This window comes from Peromyscus eremicus, chromosome 8b (assembly GCF_949786415.1).
Source record: "Peromyscus eremicus chromosome 8b, PerEre_H2_v1, whole genome shotgun sequence".
Lineage (NCBI taxonomy): Eukaryota > Metazoa > Chordata > Mammalia > Rodentia > Cricetidae > Peromyscus > Peromyscus eremicus.
This window is the reverse complement of record NC_081424.1, coordinates 1,264,637-1,283,490: the sequence shown is the minus strand read 5'-3', so window position 1 is coordinate 1,283,490 and position 18,854 is coordinate 1,264,637. Positions and strand designations below refer to the sequence as shown.

Sequence of the window (18,854 nt, the reverse complement as noted above, 5' to 3'; positions counted from 1 at the left end):
CAGCAGGTTACTCACATTAATTTACTGATCATGCTTATTTTATGTTTTATAAAACCTTCATTTATTTTAAAATAATGATATATAATCTTAAGGAAAATAGGTCATACTTCATATGACATTACACACACACACACACACACACACACACACACACACACACACATTTTTAACTCAAACGAGAAGAGTAGTTTCTTGGGCCTAGTGTAGGAACGGAGCAGGCTGGACAGTACCTAGAGTACAGCCTATGACAAAATGTCTGGCATCATGTGGTTTTAAATAGCAGAGGGGGATCTGGTATCTAATTTCTTTTTGTTGTTTTGTTGTTTGTTTGTTTGTTTGTTTGTTTGTTTTTTGAGACAGGGTTTCTCTGTGTAGCTTTGTGCCTTTCCTGGAACTCGCTCTGTAGGCCAGGCTGGCCTTGAACTCACAGAGATTTGCCTGCCTCTGCCTCCCAAGTGCTGGGATTAAAGGCGTGCGCCACCGCTGCCTGGCTCCTTGTATCTGATTTTTAGTCATATCATTTATTTTTATCTTTACTAATTTTACTAACTTTTCAAAGGAATATTTCAAGACAAAAATGGATAAGGCACAGTGCCAACAACTCAACTTTTTAAAAGCCTTTTGAAGACAGTGCAGGTTAGTGAAGGAAAAAGAAAGTGGATGCTATAGGAGTTTTAAAAAAGTAAGTTTAAGTCAGCACTGCAGCTGGTGGGTAATACTTGGAGAATAATAATAATGACGAGTTTCTGGCACAATGATGAAGTAATTGTGGATGATAGAACTGGAGAGGGAAACAGGTTAATTGCTAACATTTCATTGCCTTAACTGATTTTCCTTATGCCAATATGCACACAATGTGCATCTGACATGTAATAAGCTGTGCATAGGGGTTTTTTATTTGTTTTGGTTTTGTGAATGGTCTTGCTGTATAGTAACTGTTTAGCCCAGATTGGCTTGACTTACAGCCATCCTCCTAGTTCAGCCTCCAGAGGGCTGTAATTATAGGTCTATACAGCTGCTCCCAGTGAGTGTGTTTAATTCTTTACTTTTGTAGGGCTATAGGGCTATATGATATTTAATGGTTAAAGCAGTTATTAATTAGATATTATAGATTGTATATAGAACATGTAAGAATATAAATAATAGAAGTAGAAAATTTGGATACACAAATATAGTTCAAACAAGTTTCATTTACCTATTCAGAATGGAAGCATTTAACTTCCCTCCCTGTTATTCTTCAGTAATTATTTTGCAGTTCCTTGTTGGCTCGAATTTAATTCTTTTGGTGTGGGTGGGACAGTGTTACCGGATGCAGCCCATGGCCTTGTGTATGCTAAGCATACTCTCTACCACTGGGCTACATTATCAGCTCATCCACATAATATATCTGACAGAATTAGTTATATAAAATTAATATTGTAAGAATGAAACAAATGTGAGGAGTTTTGTTTACTACAAATGCTAAAATGACTTTCTGTATTTTGCCTCCTAAATTTATATAGAAATAAAGCAAATTGAAGTTTTCGTTTCTTTAATGTTAGAATCTTAGTCACTTTTTCCTGGTTTTTTTTTCTCTTAAAATGTAGTAATTTATAAAGAACACATCTCTTCTTATTTAATTCAGCTAATATTTATAGAAAAACTACAGGTGGCAAGTTTCGCACTTGGAACTCTCCCAGAAAGCACTATTGCTTCCCGTTGGCCTGTTGGATAATGAAATACTCCTTCACAAAAGTATCTCATTAAAATTCTGTTAATGTCATTGTCTAATAATTATTTTCTTTACACAGATCTCATATTAATTGTGTTTTTAAATTTTTGATTGTTGGTTTCTGTTGTGGAATAGAATAATTGTTTAACTATGAAAAGATTTGTTGCATTCGTTGCATCGCAGAATAATTATTAAATTATGTAAAGATGTGTTGCATTTGTTGTATTGCAGAACAATGGCTTAACTATGTAAATAAGTGTTACATTTGTTTGTGCTGCATTTGTTTAACTATGTAAACATGTGTTGCTGTTTCACCTTGCCTGCCTAAGCCACCTGATTGGTCTGCTAAAAAGCTGAATGGCCAATAGCTAGGCAGAGGAGGGATAGGTAGGAATGGCGGGCAGAGAGAAAAGGGGAACCAGCCAGCCAGATGCAGAGGAAACAGGAAAAAAGGATGGACAGTGTGTAGATGAGGTAAAAGAGCCTCAGGGCAGCACATAAATAAATAGAAAAGTTAATTTAAGTTAAGGAAAAAAGCTAGCTCGGAACAAGCCTAATCAAAGGCCGAGCATTCATAATGAATAGTAAGTTGCCGTGTCATTATTTGGGTGCCAGAAGTCCAAGAAAGCCTGCTGCAGTGTCCTTAAATTAATGCATGGCAAAAATACGTTAAAATGTGATGTTGCACATTACTTTCTGAATGTAATCTAAAACATTCCTTTTTTTTTATTGTAGTCCACACATAAAATTTTTTTCCTAAAATAAAAGCCTTCCTTCCTCTATTGGATGGGTTTTTCATCATTGGTGGTGTTGTCACTTGTTTGGTAAAGGAATCTTGTCACACTCTCACCCAAGCCTGCAAGGCAGTTGTAGCCGCCATTCTTGGCAGGTCATTTTTTAAGTATAAGTATTAGTGTGTGTAAATATTTTTTCTTTCTGTAGAACTAGTTACAGGTTTCTATTTTGTCCATTTGTGTGTCCATCCCAGTGCTGAAGGCATCTTTAGAGATAAAGCTAACTTCCCTTCTATGTTTTTGATAATAACTACACAGAATCAGGGAAGTACATGCAAGCAGCAGTACTTCATTATCATTATTTTAGTATACTTACATTAAACTTTTCAGACAAAAATAAGTGAAACTAAAACAAGTTGAGTACTGAACTGAGTAAGGAGAAAAATAACTAAATGAAAGTTCTTAATACTGTATAATTTAAAGTCCACACTTGGAAAAATAATCAAAAGCTATAAAATTGAAGAAATTCAGCTTTTAGACATCATTTCTAATGTACTGTTTTCAATTAAATCAGGCAGCAGTGATATTTAATAAATTGGAAAAATCATGCCTACCAGTTGTGCTTGCCTTTTTTTAAAAAAATACAATACTGTGACCTGTTTTCAAAATTTAATATCTTGCAAAAATATTCTTTGCTATAATGTTTATGTTTGTCTTTAATGCATTACTTTAATTTCTGCTTTATTTTTTTATTTGCAGATTGCCCTAGGAACAGTTACCACTGTGGAAGAAGCAGTGAAGTGGATAAGTTACACTTATCTGTATGTGCGGATGAGAGCAAATCCATTAGCATATGGCATCAGTCATAAAGCATACCAGGTAGAAGGCTTTTTTACTGGAAAAAAAGGGGGAAAAAAAAAGGCCTCGAGCCTTCTTTAGGGTTCTGTGATCCTTTCATAATGTGAAAATAAATATTTGTTATTCTTACCTCATCTGAAAAACAGTTATAGACCTGGAAGAAAATTTTAGAGCTTTATTGTTTTTTCAGAAAAAACAAGGGAAATGAAGTTGACCATGATAATTACATTACTCTCTTTAAATTTCTTTTACTGCTAATACTATTAACTTCCTATTTATGTTATGATTAAGTCATTTTAAGATATATTACTATTTACTATTGGTATTTTCCTATGTTTATTTTTAAACTGATGTATTTAACTTGGAAATAAACTGGGCAGGAAGAAATTTATGGCTATGTTTTAATAATGACATATGTTATATATAATCTGTTCCTCTTATCAAGTCACTTTATCCCTATTCTGTAATTTTTAAGTGGTAGCAGTGATGAGTCATCGTAACTCTTTGGAGGCCAGAATCACTTTCATGAATCAGTGCATAGGCAGGCTGAGAATTGGATACACGTGGTAACAGCCTTTCCTATGAGCTTTATGGTTGTGTGGTCCATATGGCTTACAGACTCCATATGATCGTGTTTTTTCCTTAGAACTCTGCTTATATGCTGTAAGTGCTTCCTAATTACAGATCAAATCCTGTTGTGGTCTATTGAAAACATTAGTACTGTCATCATGTGAACATTCACTTATGTCAAGTCAAAATTATCAAAAAAAAGTTGAATTTAACTCAAAATGTTTCTCCATTTACTGATAACACATATCTGATCTTGTTACTGAAGCCAGTCTTGGGGCTTTTCTTTTGTTTTTATTCTTCCTGTGCAGTAGATTTCATAAAATTTAAGATAGAAGTGACAACAAGGCTGCTCCTCTGAAGTCTCTCAGTTTTCATATTTGGGTTTTTGCTAGAAAGGATTCCACTACCTTCCTTTCCTTCACTGAAATGTGTGCTGGAGTTGATTCATTGCTAAATACAGATGCACTATAACATCTACCATTATTCCTAGTGACTGATATAACACTGGCTGTTCACATTACAAATATAAGTATTGTGAGATTAATTGAGGGCATTATGAAAGTTTTCTAAAGGGGTAAAACTAAACATGGTACATACATGGTAGTTTGAATGAGAAGTGCTGTCCATAGGCCCCTTCTGTATTTGAACACTCTCTCTCATTTGGTGGTACTGTTTGGAAAAGCTGTATTACAGTGTTTCTCAACCTGTGGATTACAACCCCTTGGTGGTAGAACGTCCTTTTCACGGGGCTCACATATCAGATATCCTACATACCAGATATTTACAGTACAGTTTATAACAGTAGCAAAATTATAGTTACAAAGTAACAACAAAAATAATTTTATGGATGGAGATCACCATAACATGAGGAACTGTATAAAGAGTCAGAGCATTAGGAAGATTGAGTAGTTTAATGTATATTTAATGGATTTGTAACATGTTATTAATAAGTGTTATTTTAGATGAACCCAATGTAGCCTATCACCGTCAACAGTACATCTGCTGGCATAGCTTCTAACTTGTGGTAGATACCCCTTTGCTTTGCTTTGTTTTTCTGATTTTTAAAATATATTTTATCTCTAATGGAGACATAAGTTAAAATAAATGACAGCAATATTAACGCTTTAGATTGTGAAAATGCTTTTTATACTTCTCTATTCCATTAAAGGTCTTATATTCCCTCATTACTCATAGCTAAAGAGGAATCTTAGAGACTTTGTATGTGTTCATGTATGAGTATGTATGTGGGTGCACATAAATACATACAGCATAGTAATAAGATTAATTTCTCAGCCAGGTGGTAGCAGTGCATGCTTTAATCTCAGCACTTGGGAAGCAGAGACAGGCAGACCTGTGAGTTCAAGGCCAACCTGGTTTACAAAGTGTGTTCTGGAACAGCCAAAGCTATTACACAGAGAAACACTGTCTCGTAAAACCAAAAAGAAAAAGAGTAATTTTTCAGATATTGGGTTAAATTTCATAATTTCTGCTTATAAGAAGACTAACCACATGCCTGTAAACCCAGCTCCCAAGATGCCAAAGAGAATTATGACAGGGAGGCATCCTAGACTACATTGTGAAACCATCTCAAAAAAAAAAAAAAAAAAAAAAAAAGGCCTCAAAGATACCTTTAAAAGATAATTCATTCTTCTCTCCCTCTCTCTTTCTCTATATAAATATTCATATATATATGTATTTCATAACACATATTATACTACAAGAAATTATATCGTCTTTCATAGAGATCTATAGATCTCACCATAAATAATAGATCTATAATATATAACAACATAAAACATATCATTTATTATACGTGAATATGATGTATATGAATTTATGTATAAATATGTGATGAGACTATAATACACATTAATTTACTTACAAAGAAATAAAAATCTATGCACTCATATTTAAAATCAAAAGCAACAACAACAAATAATATATTGTAATAGATTCCATACTGTATAAAAATAGTCAATTTTCTTTTATTTTTTGTTTCTGTTGCTGTTACTCTAAGCAGAATGGTTTTCCCATCAACAGTTGTGAAAATGCATGGCCATTTGTTCAAGAACAATTGAACTACTTTTGATTGAATAATGTGCAGTTATTTTTATGGATTTTGACTGGGGAAAGCACTCTCGCTACCATATCTCCATGAAATAATAATACTAATACTCAGGAAATAGTAATAGGGCTCTAATTTTAAATCCCTATTCATTTTAGCATTAGAAAGAAATAAATTTTATATCTAATCTCAAGTATTTATTATCATGGATTTTACAGATGTAACTTAGATTCTAGAATATTGAAGAGAATGTGCAGATTGATAACATCAGTGATTTTTTAAACTTTAGTACATAAAATTTTTCTAATTTTTTCTTTAAATATTAAATCTACATATATACATACATATGTAAAAGAAATGAAATCAGTATGTTGAAAGGACATACACACTCCTGTGTTCATGGCAGCAAATTTCACAGTACCCAAGAAGTGATCACAACCCATGTGTCCATTAGTTGATGGTTGGACAAGGAAATGTGTTCCTTACATACAGTGAATAGTATTTAGCAGTAAAAAAAAAAAAAAAAGTAATTCTGTCATTTGTGGCAACATAGATGGAATGAAAAATCGGGGGCCAGATCCAGACATAGAAAGACAAGTACCACTTGATGTTATTCACATGTGAAAACTAAAAATTTTTTGAACATAGGAATTGAGAATACCATGATGATTACCAGAGGCTGACAAGAGCAGAATGTGGAAAGTTTCATCAGTGTGTACTGAGTTACAGTTAGTTTAAAGCAGGTAATTCTCACATGCTAGTATACCATAGGTGGTGACAGATAACAGCTAGAAGAAATGATAACTATTTAAAGAGATAGATATGTTTAATCATTGCCAAATGTGTGTATTAATAAAAATGATAATGCTAGACCTTTAACATGTACAATTTTTATGTGCTTTTAAAAAAAAAACTTAATTGGATTTTAAACCCTCAAAAAACATGTTAACTTTCATAACTAGGCATATTTGCTGACTTTCTAAACAGTTTGATACTTCTGTGTATACTGGTTCTATTTCTTTCCTATAGATTGACCCAACATTAAGAATGCATCGAGAACAGCTAGTCATTGAAGTTGGACAAAAGCTGGATAAAGCTAAGATGATTCGTTTTGAAGAGCGAACTGGTTATTTTTCCTCCACTGATTTGGGTAGAACTGCCAGCCACTACTATATAAAATACAACACCATCGAGGTATTATACTGAATGGAACAAACACAGCAGTATCTTCATTTTATATTCAAATAATTTCAAGTCTTTGGTATATACTAATAATTCAAAATAACAAAAGCAGCTAATACAACAAAATATATTTATACTAACTCAATAATACCCTTAGTATTGACAAGATACAAATAAGATTTTAAATGTCTCGGCCCTTTGCTAAACCAATCAGTGAATTTCTAAATCATGCAGAGAAGATTGCTGATTCCTAGAGAATGAATGCCAGAATAAATTAAGTGGGAAATGTTAGTTTAATGACTTTTTTAATAAAGAGAAAAAAAAATTATTTGCATCTTATTAAGAGCCAGTGGATAGAGTTAAAGTAATAATTCACCAGGCCAAGCTGACTGTAAACAGCTTGGGAATTTTTGAAGGTTAATATTTTAAATATACAATTGCAAATTCTTCTCTTACAGTTTTTTTCTTCTGTTGTTCCATTTGCTTGATTTTTAAGAATGGTTATGGATGTGGGAGTCTCATTTTGGTGGCCAGTCTGATCTCAGTTTCTAAGATCAAGTCTACCTCCACCTCCCAAGTTGGCATGCACCAACATGGCTGGCTTACTCATTGCCTTTTGAGTTGATCCTGTGTTAGATGAGGTGCCACTTTAACAGTCCTGATTTTTGAGTTCATCTGTATTCTCCTGTGTATGTATGTGTCAGTGCATGTTAGGAAGTAACAGTGATCACTCATGTGAGAAGACTTAAATTTGTTTTGTTTAATGGTTTTGAATTTTATATTCATTTTTAGTTTTCACACTTTTATAGTTTTTTTTAATGTAAAAAGAAATCATCCCAATTAGATTTCTTCAAATGCAGACACATTAATTTATATTAAATTTAGTTTTTATACCTGTTTATTGTTTGCTTATAAATAGAACAGGCCATAGAAAATATTGTTAATGTGCTTACTATATTTTCTGAAGTAAACCTTATGTTTGCATAATAGTCTGATGTCTTTAAAACCTTTGACAAATATTATCTTACAACTGTGATCTGGAGATTCTTCATCCCAATACCCAGCTTTTCACTCCTTCCACCACCGACTACCCATCTGCTCGTTTTCTCTATTGTACAACTTTTTTTGCATGTCCACTCATCAGCATACTGCTACCAAGCCAAATCTTTATTTATTTTTTTATTACTTAAATTTTTTCATTTATTTTGCACCACAACCACAGCTTCCCTTTCCTCCTCCTTCCCATTGCCTTCCCGTATCTCCCCTCTGCCATCCCCTAATCTACCCCTCTTCCAACTCTGTTCAGAAAGGGGCAGGCCTCCCATGTGTGCTAACAAAGCATGGTCTATCAAGTTGAGGTAGAACTGAGCTCTCCTCTCCTTGTATTAAGGCTGGACAAGGCAACCCAGTATTAAGAACAGGTTCCCAAAAGTGACCCAAAACTGTTAGGGATAGACCACACACCCACTTCTAGGAGTCCCACAAGTAGACCAAGTCACACAACCATCACACATATGTAGAGGTCCTAGGTGTGCCCCATGCAGGCTCCCTTGCTCTCAGTCTAGTCTGTGAACTCTCATGAGCAGGCCAGTTGCTTTTGTGGGTCCCCTTGTGGTAACCCTGACCTTTGTGGCTTCTACAATCCTTCCTCCTACTCCTCAACAGTATTCCTTAGGGTCGGCCCAGTCCAAGCCAAGTCTTAGACCCCTTTGCAGTTCTTCCAGAATTCTCATCCTCCATCTTCATTGTGCATAACCTTTAACATCTTTTCTTCATCCCAGTTTCATTGATAAAATCAATATTATGAGAGTCACCAGATTAATGTTCTGTATTAATTTCTCTGAATTTTACACGATACATGATTAATTTAATATCAGTGAATGATCCAGGTAAGATTTCTATATATCCAAGCCAAAATGTTGTGATGAACGTTTTTTAGGCATGTAGTATAGATTTTTGGTTAATAATAGCCTTTATTTATCATCTTGCTCTTACAGGTCATCCTACTTTGATGATGTCTATAAAGTGAGCATTTGGAATGCAACAGATAGCTATATGGGCTCGGGCTCCATTTCTCTTAAGTGTGTGTAATTTATAGTAAGATGTGTAACTTACAACACTTCATTGGACTTCTAATTTTAATCAAATATATTTATTTTGACAGACATTTAATGAACTCTTTGATGCACACAAAACAGAAGGTGATATCTTTGCTATTGTCTCTAAAGCTGAAGAATTTGATCAAATTAAGGTAAGATTACTTGAGGTTTGAATTAAATGTATATGACATAAATATATCGATTTATCAAAACTTATAATTAATTATAATTTCTCATATATATGAGTTAAACAGCATATTACATTTAGAATATCAATACATTAACAATGTCCAGTATCCTAAAATTGTACTTTATATCATTTTTTGCTTTTGCTCCAAATCAGTAATTTTGTAGATATTATAGTATTGAAACTATCAAATAAAGCTGGAGTAGTGGTACACCCTTTAGTCCTAGCATTTGGGAGACAACGGATCTCTGTGAGCCTGTTCTGCATAGCAAGTTCTAGGCCACCAGACTTAGTTACACAGTGAGACCCACAGAAAGGTGTAGAGGGAGGTGGGAAAGAGAAATTATTGAATAATGTAAGTGGATAGCCTTTGGACTACTAAATGATAAAGTTCATTGAAGAAAAGAAAATACCTGCATGATTTAGGTTTAGATTTGACTACTTCTGTACCTATATTGTAATTTAATCTCATTAACAGTAAAAACTTCAATACTCTGAAATATGAAATAGTACTTCACAACTTTAAGGTATGAATGTGTTATGCCTTATAAAAATATGTGACTATAATGAATGCATTTGAAGATAATCAAGTTTGCCCTAATCCAGTTGGACAGAGGTTTAACTCTGAGCAAATAAAAAAAATGAAATCTCATCAATTGAAGGATAATAAGGTCAGATGATTTAATTTTTAAGGCATAGCAAATTTTTATGTGTCAATGGAAACTTTAATATTAGTTATGAATAATAAAATGTAATTGTTTCGACTTCCAGATAGTTTCATATTGTATTTTACAACTACCTGTGGGAAAATGATTTCAGTACTACAGAAGTAAAGTGTTGTCATGTCAAGTAGAAGCTTGTAAAAACATACAGGTTAATTTGAACAAGAAAATTTTCCTTAATTCAATCAAAGTATTAATGTAAAAAGCTTACCTCTTCCAGGTCAGAGAAGAGGAAGTAGAGGAGCTAGATGCCTTGTTAAACAATTTCTGTGAACTCTCAGCTCCTGGAGGTGTGGAAAATAGTTACGGAAAAATAAACATCTTGCTTCAGACCTACATTAGCCGAGGAGAGATGGACAGTTTCTCCCTTATATCAGATTCTGCATATGTTGCCCAGGTAAGACTCTTAATCTTTTACCATTTTTGCTGATCTTTGGAGATTAGTCCATGATATACTGAGAATGCTGTCAACTGCCATTTTAATGTTAAACCTGTTTCCAATCATTTGTACATCTTGTATATAATCTGTTCTCATAGATCAGGACTGGAATTCCATTTGGCTATAACAAATTTACTGTTAAATATAAATAAATGTATCTCATTCCCTATGTACATTTTTGTAGATATCTCTTTTAAAATACATAATCTTGACTGCTTGGTATCATACAACTTAGGTGGAGCTCTGTGAGTTCAAGGTCAGCGGGGACTATATAGTGAGAAACAAACACACACAAAAAAACTGGTAATCTTCTCTACTAGTGATACTTAAAAGTTGAGAGCTAAAAGACAACTATTCCCTAAACTACAACTCATTTACTTTATAACTTTTTTAAATTCTGGTAGAAAATGAAGTAAAGCAAAATACCTTATTTTGTGCATTTGCTTTTTGCCTTTCAGATAGACATAGGTTATAAAACAAAGTATGTTCCTTTCCTTTTAAGTATGCATTTATAATATATTTTAGTAATGTCTCCCTTAAAGTGATACAAAATTGAAACTAAATCTGGTTTAGAATGTGTGAGATTTTTTATTCTCTCTCTCTCACATACACATATTGAGACATGATCTCACTCTGCAGCCCTAGATGGCCTGAAAATTACTATGTATTCACACAGATCCACTGCCTATGCCTATGCTATCCTCCTCCTCAGCACTGGAATTAAAGATGAGCACTAGCACTCCTGGCTTTATGTTCTTAATTTTGTTCACATTAACATAGAAAAAGAACATGTATGTGTTGCATGAATATTAATAGTCATGAGTACTCAAGAAGGCTTTCAAATAGCTGAAAATAGAAGATATTTAAAAACATGAACTCAGATATATTGATAAACAGTTTGAGTGAATATATTAATTTAATCATTATAACTAAGAAACCAGATGGTAATGTCACAGATTATATAAAAGGAAAGAAAATGCAAAAGTTTTCAAATTCTCTGACCCCCCCCCCCCCATGATTTTTATGAGTCAATTTTCTGTGACTGTAAAGAGATGTCAGGCACCAAGGCTGAGCACCTGTGTTCAATCCCTGGAACCCACATGTTGTCAGCTCTCCTGTGACCTACAGACACACACTGTGCAGCACATATCCGAGTGTGCTCACAAATAAATGTAATGTGTGTAAAGAAATATTGAGCCTGTGTTTATTCATTTAAACATCTTCTATTTTCAGCTATTTGAAAGCCTTCTTGAGTACTCATGACTATTAATATTCATGCAACACATACATGTTCTTTTTCTATGTTAATGTATTTAAAATGTACAGATCACTCATTTTGCATCATTATCATCACTTATTTTATATCACTTCAGATTAAAATATTTTGAGCCAAGTTTACCTTTTGCTTTTTATTTATTTATTTATTTATTTATTTATTTATTTATTTATTTTTGTTTTGTTTTGTTTTTCAAGACAGGGTTTTTCTGTGTAGCTTTGTGCCTTTCCTGGAACTCACTCTGTAGCCCAGGCTGGCCTTGAACTCATAGAGATCCGCCTGCCTCTGCCTCCCGAGTGCTGGGATTAAAGGCATGCACCATCACCGCCTGGCACCTTTTGCATTTTACAAGAACAAACGGGAATGATGTAGGAAAATATGTTTTGGTAATTAAAATAATCAAAATATCATTTTCTTGTTCTCTGCAGCTTAATAAGGTACATTTCTGTCATTTCTAATGAGGATTAGCACAGTCCTCAACTATCTAAACATTATTTAAGAATTTAATACTGAAAAAAAAAACAGTTTCTTAGAAGACATGCACATTTTCTCTAAAATTAGAGACCCCTAAACTCTTTGGGTCATTTTTCACCTCATAAATTTGCACTGAGTCATTTGTTTGCCATTTGGAATTTTCAGTTTCAGTTCTTACTATGATGTTGTCTAGATTTGTCAATCTTCATTTTCAAATATAGAAGTCTATAGGTAATACAAAATATCTCTTAAGTTCAGGACTGTAAAAAGTAGTCTTCTAGTTCCATCTATTTACCCTACAAATTTATCTTTGCAGCTGAATAAAATTTCGTTGTGCTTATATAGTTTTCATTGTCCAATTACCAGTTGATTGATATGTAGACTGATTCCTTGTCTAGCATTTGTGAATAGAGGAGTAGTGACCGTGGATAAGCAAGAATCTCTGTAGTGGGGTGTAGATTTCTTTGGCCATATGCCAAGTAGTGATGAATCTGGTTCGGTTTCTAGCTTTGTGAGGAAACTCATGCTGATTTCTTTAGAGGTTTAACCAGTTAGCTCATCTAAGCTAAATAAAAATAAGGTTCTCTTTTTTCCACATCCTCACCACTATTTGTTGCCATTTCATTTCATTTCTTTTTTTTTTCTTTTTTCCTTTCTTTCTTTTTGGTTTCTCAAGACAGGATTTTTCTCTGTATCCCTGGCTGTCCTGGAACTCTCTCTGTAGACCAGGCTGGCTTCAAACTCCTCTGCCTCCCAAGTAAAGGTATGTGCCACCTCAGCCCAGCATCATTTCATTTCTTGATGGCAGCCATTATGACTAGGATTCTACTGTTAGTCTTTATCAGAGAAGTTCCTCTTTGCAAAGAGCAATGGGGAATGCAGAGAGTTGGCTGTTCAGGGTGCTAAGAATGAGTGATAATTGATTACTCAGCCCTAAACAAGTCATTTATACTGTTCCATCTAAGTCTCAGAGAACTTTGTGGAAGAGGGGTCAGAAAGACTGTAAGATCCTGAAGATAGAGAGAAGGGCCATGAAACAGTCTTCTGGTATGACAAAGCCATTGTAATCTGATCTCACAGTAACTGCAGTTGCTTTCATTGGGTTGTATAAGCCCTGGGCCTACCATCTGTCAATTATAAATTATGGAAATTCTTATCCAACCCTGCACTTCTCTTATGAGCTATTGGCTGCTAGTGGAATCTGGGAAAGGGACAGTCATTGTCTTAAGTGTACCCACATTGGAGCGCACCAAGCTCCAGTGAACAGTTCCAAGGCCATGTGCATATTCACGTTCCCACTTAAACATAGTGGATCACAGAACAAAACAAAATGACCTGAATGTGTGAAAGGGTCTTGTAGAGAAGAGAGAGTATTGACAGGGTAGAGGAGCATAGGAGGGACGGAAAGGTGAGGCTATATAGTGTACATTTCTGGATTTTTCAAAGAACAAATTTAATAAAAATTACCATTTTAAAAACTAAATGACCTTTAATAAAGCAGTTTCTAAAGCTAATGATAAAGGAAGGTGAAAAAGCAAGTGGAATCAAGATGTTGTGATAGTTTTAAAAGGTTCTATATGTCTATAAATAAAGTTACCAGAGACCACTGAGCTTGCAGTCTTAGCGTTAGATTAGAGTTCTTTATCCCTGGTACTAAATAGATGCTGACATCAAATAGCTCTTTGATATTAGTCAATTTTTCATTTTTCCGAGGCTTAGTTTGTCCAACAGTAAAACCAAAATATTGCTATCAATAACATGGAGTTGCTGTGAAATTAAATGAGTGCTCTATTTGTAAAGCTAGTTATATCATTTGCTTTATAGGAGACCATTCGAATGACCATTTAATATTGGTCCCTGCACTCACCAGTATTTCCTTTGTCACCCTTCCCTTATTAATTTCTCTCCTGGCTGAAATGTAAATCTTCCTGAATTCTTACTTAAATTGGTTAAAAACTTAATCATTGCATAATATATTTAGGGAAATCTCAATCTGTTTCTTATATTGTAGGTACTTGAGCAGCCTGTCAGCTACCTTGTTTGCCTTTTGTCTACCTATTTCATTCCTGCTTAGAAGGTATAAGGAAAGAGCTTCCTAGGAATGTAGGGAGTTTAATAAATAACATGGACATAGTAGTAATGTAACTACTCTTATTCTAATGGAAGATAATTAAGATTATGTAAGGGAAGTTGTTGCTCATAATTCAAGTATGTAGCTTGATTTGCCCTTCTTCTGAGTCTAGTTGGAATAATAAATTTACTGACATTAAAAGCACATTGTTATCTAACTACCAATCTTCCCCTTTTGTTCTTCAGAATGCAGCTAGAATTGTCCGTGCTCTCTTTGAAATTGCACTGAGGAAACGTTGGCCTACCATGACCTACAGGCTTCTGAATCTTAGTAAAGTCATCGACAAGAGACTCTGGGGTTGGGCTAGCCCTTTGAGACAATTTTCTGTGTTACCACCACACATTCTAACAAGATTAGAAGAAAAAAACCTCACTGTGGATAAACTCAAAGACATGAGAAAGGATGAAATAGGTAAGGAAGAAGCAAAAATCTTTACATGTCTTTACCTATGTACATAAAATACCTTGATTGATATATAAATTTGCTGTATTTCCAAATTAAGATAATTTTTACAGTATTTATGACTATTATCTGACTATTTTTGCTCATCTAAGCTAAATAAAAAGAATCTTCAAATTTTATCAAATTATTTCACTGAACTAGCAATTAAAATAGTTATATTATTAAACTTTTATACATAGAATCTTATCCATAAATGATGAGACTCATTAGATGTTCATTAACAGTTAAATTCAATATTTAATTAATTTGAGTAATTTTTGTCATGTATATAAGCAATTTTACATTTTAAAATTGAGTGGTAGCTGGGGATATAGCTGAATAGTGAAACACTAGCCTGGCAGGAATCCCCCTGCACTACCAAGGTAAAATAAGAATTTTGTGGACATTAAGCTTTGCAGTTCACCTCAGTTTATTAGCTTTCTTAATTACACATACCTATGTATTTAAACCCAGTTGATATCAGTCTGTACATAGAATTTGTGTTCTTTTTTCCACATAATAATGAGAAGTCCTTGCCACATATATTTCTGTAAAATTTAACACCGTATTGTAAAACTTGTATTATAACTAGGAAATATTTTGCTTCTGAGTAGGATGGATGCTGCTTCTGCAGGGAGGCAGGCTACAGATCACAAGAGGTGCTACTGTTGGGCTTCCAGCATTATTGAGAGACTAAGAATATTAATAATTATACTTACAGTTGAAGGATTTTTTTTTTTATAGAATGATAAAAGGAGAACATCAATAGAAAGAAATTGTGATTGTTAAAAAGGGAACTTGAGAATATATAGTCAATGTATATTTTTTAAATAAAAACTATCAACTTTATTTTCAAATTGGTCAAGATTAAAGTATATTGATTTATTAATGTGTGCTTTTCAAAAAATTCTAAAAATAAAAATTCTAAGATAAAAGAAATCTTGATGATAGAAAATGTAATCTAGTTCTCCTTTAAACTAGTTAGTCACATGTGTAGTTAGTTATATTTATTTTGTAACAACATCTGACTTGTATATGTGTCTGTATTGTAGAATCTGATTATTTATGAAAATAAGCATAAGTAGTTAATGTATTCTGATAGATTATAACATATTTTATCTTTATGTTTTCTAGAATGTCATATGAATGAATTGTTTGTGTCTCATTTTACTGAAATATTTCTATAAGTGTATAAAGTTCTAACACAGGCCATGAATAAATTAATGACTATTTTCACAAAATGCTTCATAACTTCAATATTATATCATGAACTAAGTTAGAAAGAAGTAGGTCTCTTTATAGTTGTTTAAATAGTATCAAAGCTCAGCAATTTTCAGAACCCAATTAATACCTAAATGAACCCTGATACTGGTTTTCTAAGCTATGAATTGCTAATTCAAGTTAACTATTACAAAATATTCAAACATGCCAGGTCAAGAATGTCAGCTATTTTACATAGCAAATCATAAAACAAGCAATAAAATCACCATCTCTGAAATCTCATTTACAAGTCAGATTATATGGGGCATATTTTTTTTTTCTATGTGATACTTTCAGGTCACATTTTGCATCACGTGAATATTGGACTGAAGGTTAAACAATGTGTTCATCAGATCCCTTCTGTTACAATGGAAGCTTCCATTCAGCCCATCACACGGACTGTCCTCCGAGTGTCACTGAGTATCCACCCGGATTTCTCTTGGAATGATCAGGTAGAACTGGAAACACCTAAATCCATGTTATGCTAAAGCGTCTGAACTACAGGTTCCATCAAACCTCCTTATATCGATCCCAAAGGCATATATATATATATATATATATATATATATATATATATATATATATATATATAGAGAGAGAGAGAGAGAGAGAGAGAGAGAGAGAGAGAGTGTCTTCATTGACAGCATGATAGTAGTAGTTATTCTCATTTGTAAGAAAATATAGTATATTGATCTGTCATCAACCAATGAATCTTCCAGCATCTAATGAATTTACAGTTTCAACATTAAACTATATGTCAGTAGATTAAGCTCCCTAAGCTGAGCCACACTGGCTATGTTCTTCCATGTTATCCATGTTATCATTTTTACCATCTTTACTTTGTCACTTTAGCTAGCCACTAATTTGATATTCTGTTTGCTAACAGATACATTTTTAAGTCTTAGTGTCTGTAAAGTAACCATTCCCTTGTTTTCTTAAAAATTAGGATACTAGGAAAAATACTCTACATTTTCTTCCTTTTCACCACTTTCTTTGATAGATTTCTTCCTCAGTGCAGTGACATTCAAAGTCTAGCATTAGCCATAATTAATAGGTTTTTCTTCTTTATATCTCTGAATATGTAGTATTTTTACACATAACCCTTGTTCAAAATGTCTTTCATTGGTTCCTGTCATGCTTACTTCTGTTTTTATTTTCATTCATTACTTCCTGCTTTAAAACCATATATTTTAAATCCTAACAGTAAGGTTGGGGCCGCAGCACTGTTGGTGGTATTTGTCGTCCTGAGCGGCAACCCTACCACCACGTGAAACAGGTGTGCTGGCACATCCTGCAGTCTAGCTCCTGGGGGGAGCTCAGCATAGTGAGGTTCAGACCAGCCTGGGCTGCTAAAGATTCTTTCAAGGCAAAATAGAAGTGAACTAATATTAACGATCTACTCTGAATCATCTTGCTATTCAGTTAGCAGCATTCCTTGAACTAATTAATGTGTTAGAAATTATAACTATAAAAGCAAGTCAGAATCTCTCTGCTAGGAAGAGGCCCCTGGAGGAAGATAAGTCACTCAGTAATTAGTATACCTGTGTACCTGTGCTTACCCCACATAGTTCCTGTAATAACCGAGTTAAATATGAGTAAATGACTTTTATTCAGCCATGTGTTGTAGAATCACCTAGCCATGCTGCTAATCCCATGTGCAATTGCTCTAAGGTGCTCAGACTTCTGAGTCCTAGAGTTTCCTAATCTCCAAATATGCATTAATAATAATTATATTATTATAATAATATTCTCAGAATTGATCTGAGGAACAAGTGATGGTAATATAAATTTACTTTAATATTCCTCTAAAGGTAGAGTTTTATACAAAATACAAAGGTATAGTTAGCCATTAAAAATAATGTTTGAAATTTTATGCCTGTGTGAAATGGATAAAACTTTTACTGGTTCAGTTATTTTCTCTAACATCCATGGTAATCCTCTAGAGTTAACACTCTCAGGTAGAATGTTATGGTCTTTAAAATTGGAAAACTAAACTTGCTTCCACTTGAAGGAAGGAAGATAGTTTGATTTCCTGTGCAACAAAAGGTCCACAGGTGGAGTAGGTGCCTCAGAATGTTTAAGGCTGCTAGTTAATCATACTAACTGTGTCCAGGAATTTTTTTCACCTCTGCTTTGCTGACACTGTTGAGTACTTACCAAATGTTTCGTACTTCCCTTTTCAAATTGAACTGTTAAACTGAGCAAGGAAACACATCCCTTCACCCTCAGCCTAGAACACAGATTTAGCCCAAATTTGTTGTGGACTGCTCCTTTACCTGCTGTCAGGAGAATTCCATGAACTGCTTATTTTTTGAAAACCAGAATTGCCCCAGGGGATGTGGCCACTTAGGTAAGAAATGAACATGGAGCAAGATTGTGCCTTGTAAGGGAGAAGGAGCGAGCCTGAAATGGATAAACAAAATATGGTTTATTAATCTAGTGAAACATTAACTGATAATAATGAGTGAAATACTGATACATACTGAGTCAGATTAAAAAGCCAGTCATAAAAGTCCACAGAGTACAATTCCATTTATATTAAATATACAGAATAGGCAATCTATAGTGAATAATTTTAGCTAGTTTTACCTTTTTTTTCTGGAGGTGATGAAATGTTCTAAAATTACATTGTGGCTGTAGTTGTGCAGCTTTGTAAATACGTTAAGTTGCCTTTCATTCTTTAAATAAATAAACTAATAGACACT

General features: G+C 33.8%; 1 protein-coding gene across 2 annotated transcripts in view; it reads left to right on the top strand.

The window, feature by feature from the left end:
* Nucleotides 1-18,854, top strand: part of Ascc3 (activating signal cointegrator 1 complex subunit 3) — a 342,822-nt gene that overhangs the window by 175,943 nt on the left and 148,025 nt on the right. For both annotated transcript variants that reach the window (XM_059272425.1, XM_059272426.1), the window contains exons 17-22: nucleotides 3,205-3,324; nucleotides 6,968-7,132; nucleotides 9,285-9,371; nucleotides 10,349-10,525; nucleotides 14,634-14,859; nucleotides 16,447-16,601. In XM_059272425.1, coding sequence (XP_059128408.1) covers nucleotides 3,205-3,324; nucleotides 6,968-7,132; nucleotides 9,285-9,371; nucleotides 10,349-10,525; nucleotides 14,634-14,859; nucleotides 16,447-16,601 — 930 coding nt within the window. The remainder of the gene's footprint in view (nucleotides 1-3,204; nucleotides 3,325-6,967; nucleotides 7,133-9,284; nucleotides 9,372-10,348; nucleotides 10,526-14,633; nucleotides 14,860-16,446; nucleotides 16,602-18,854) is intronic.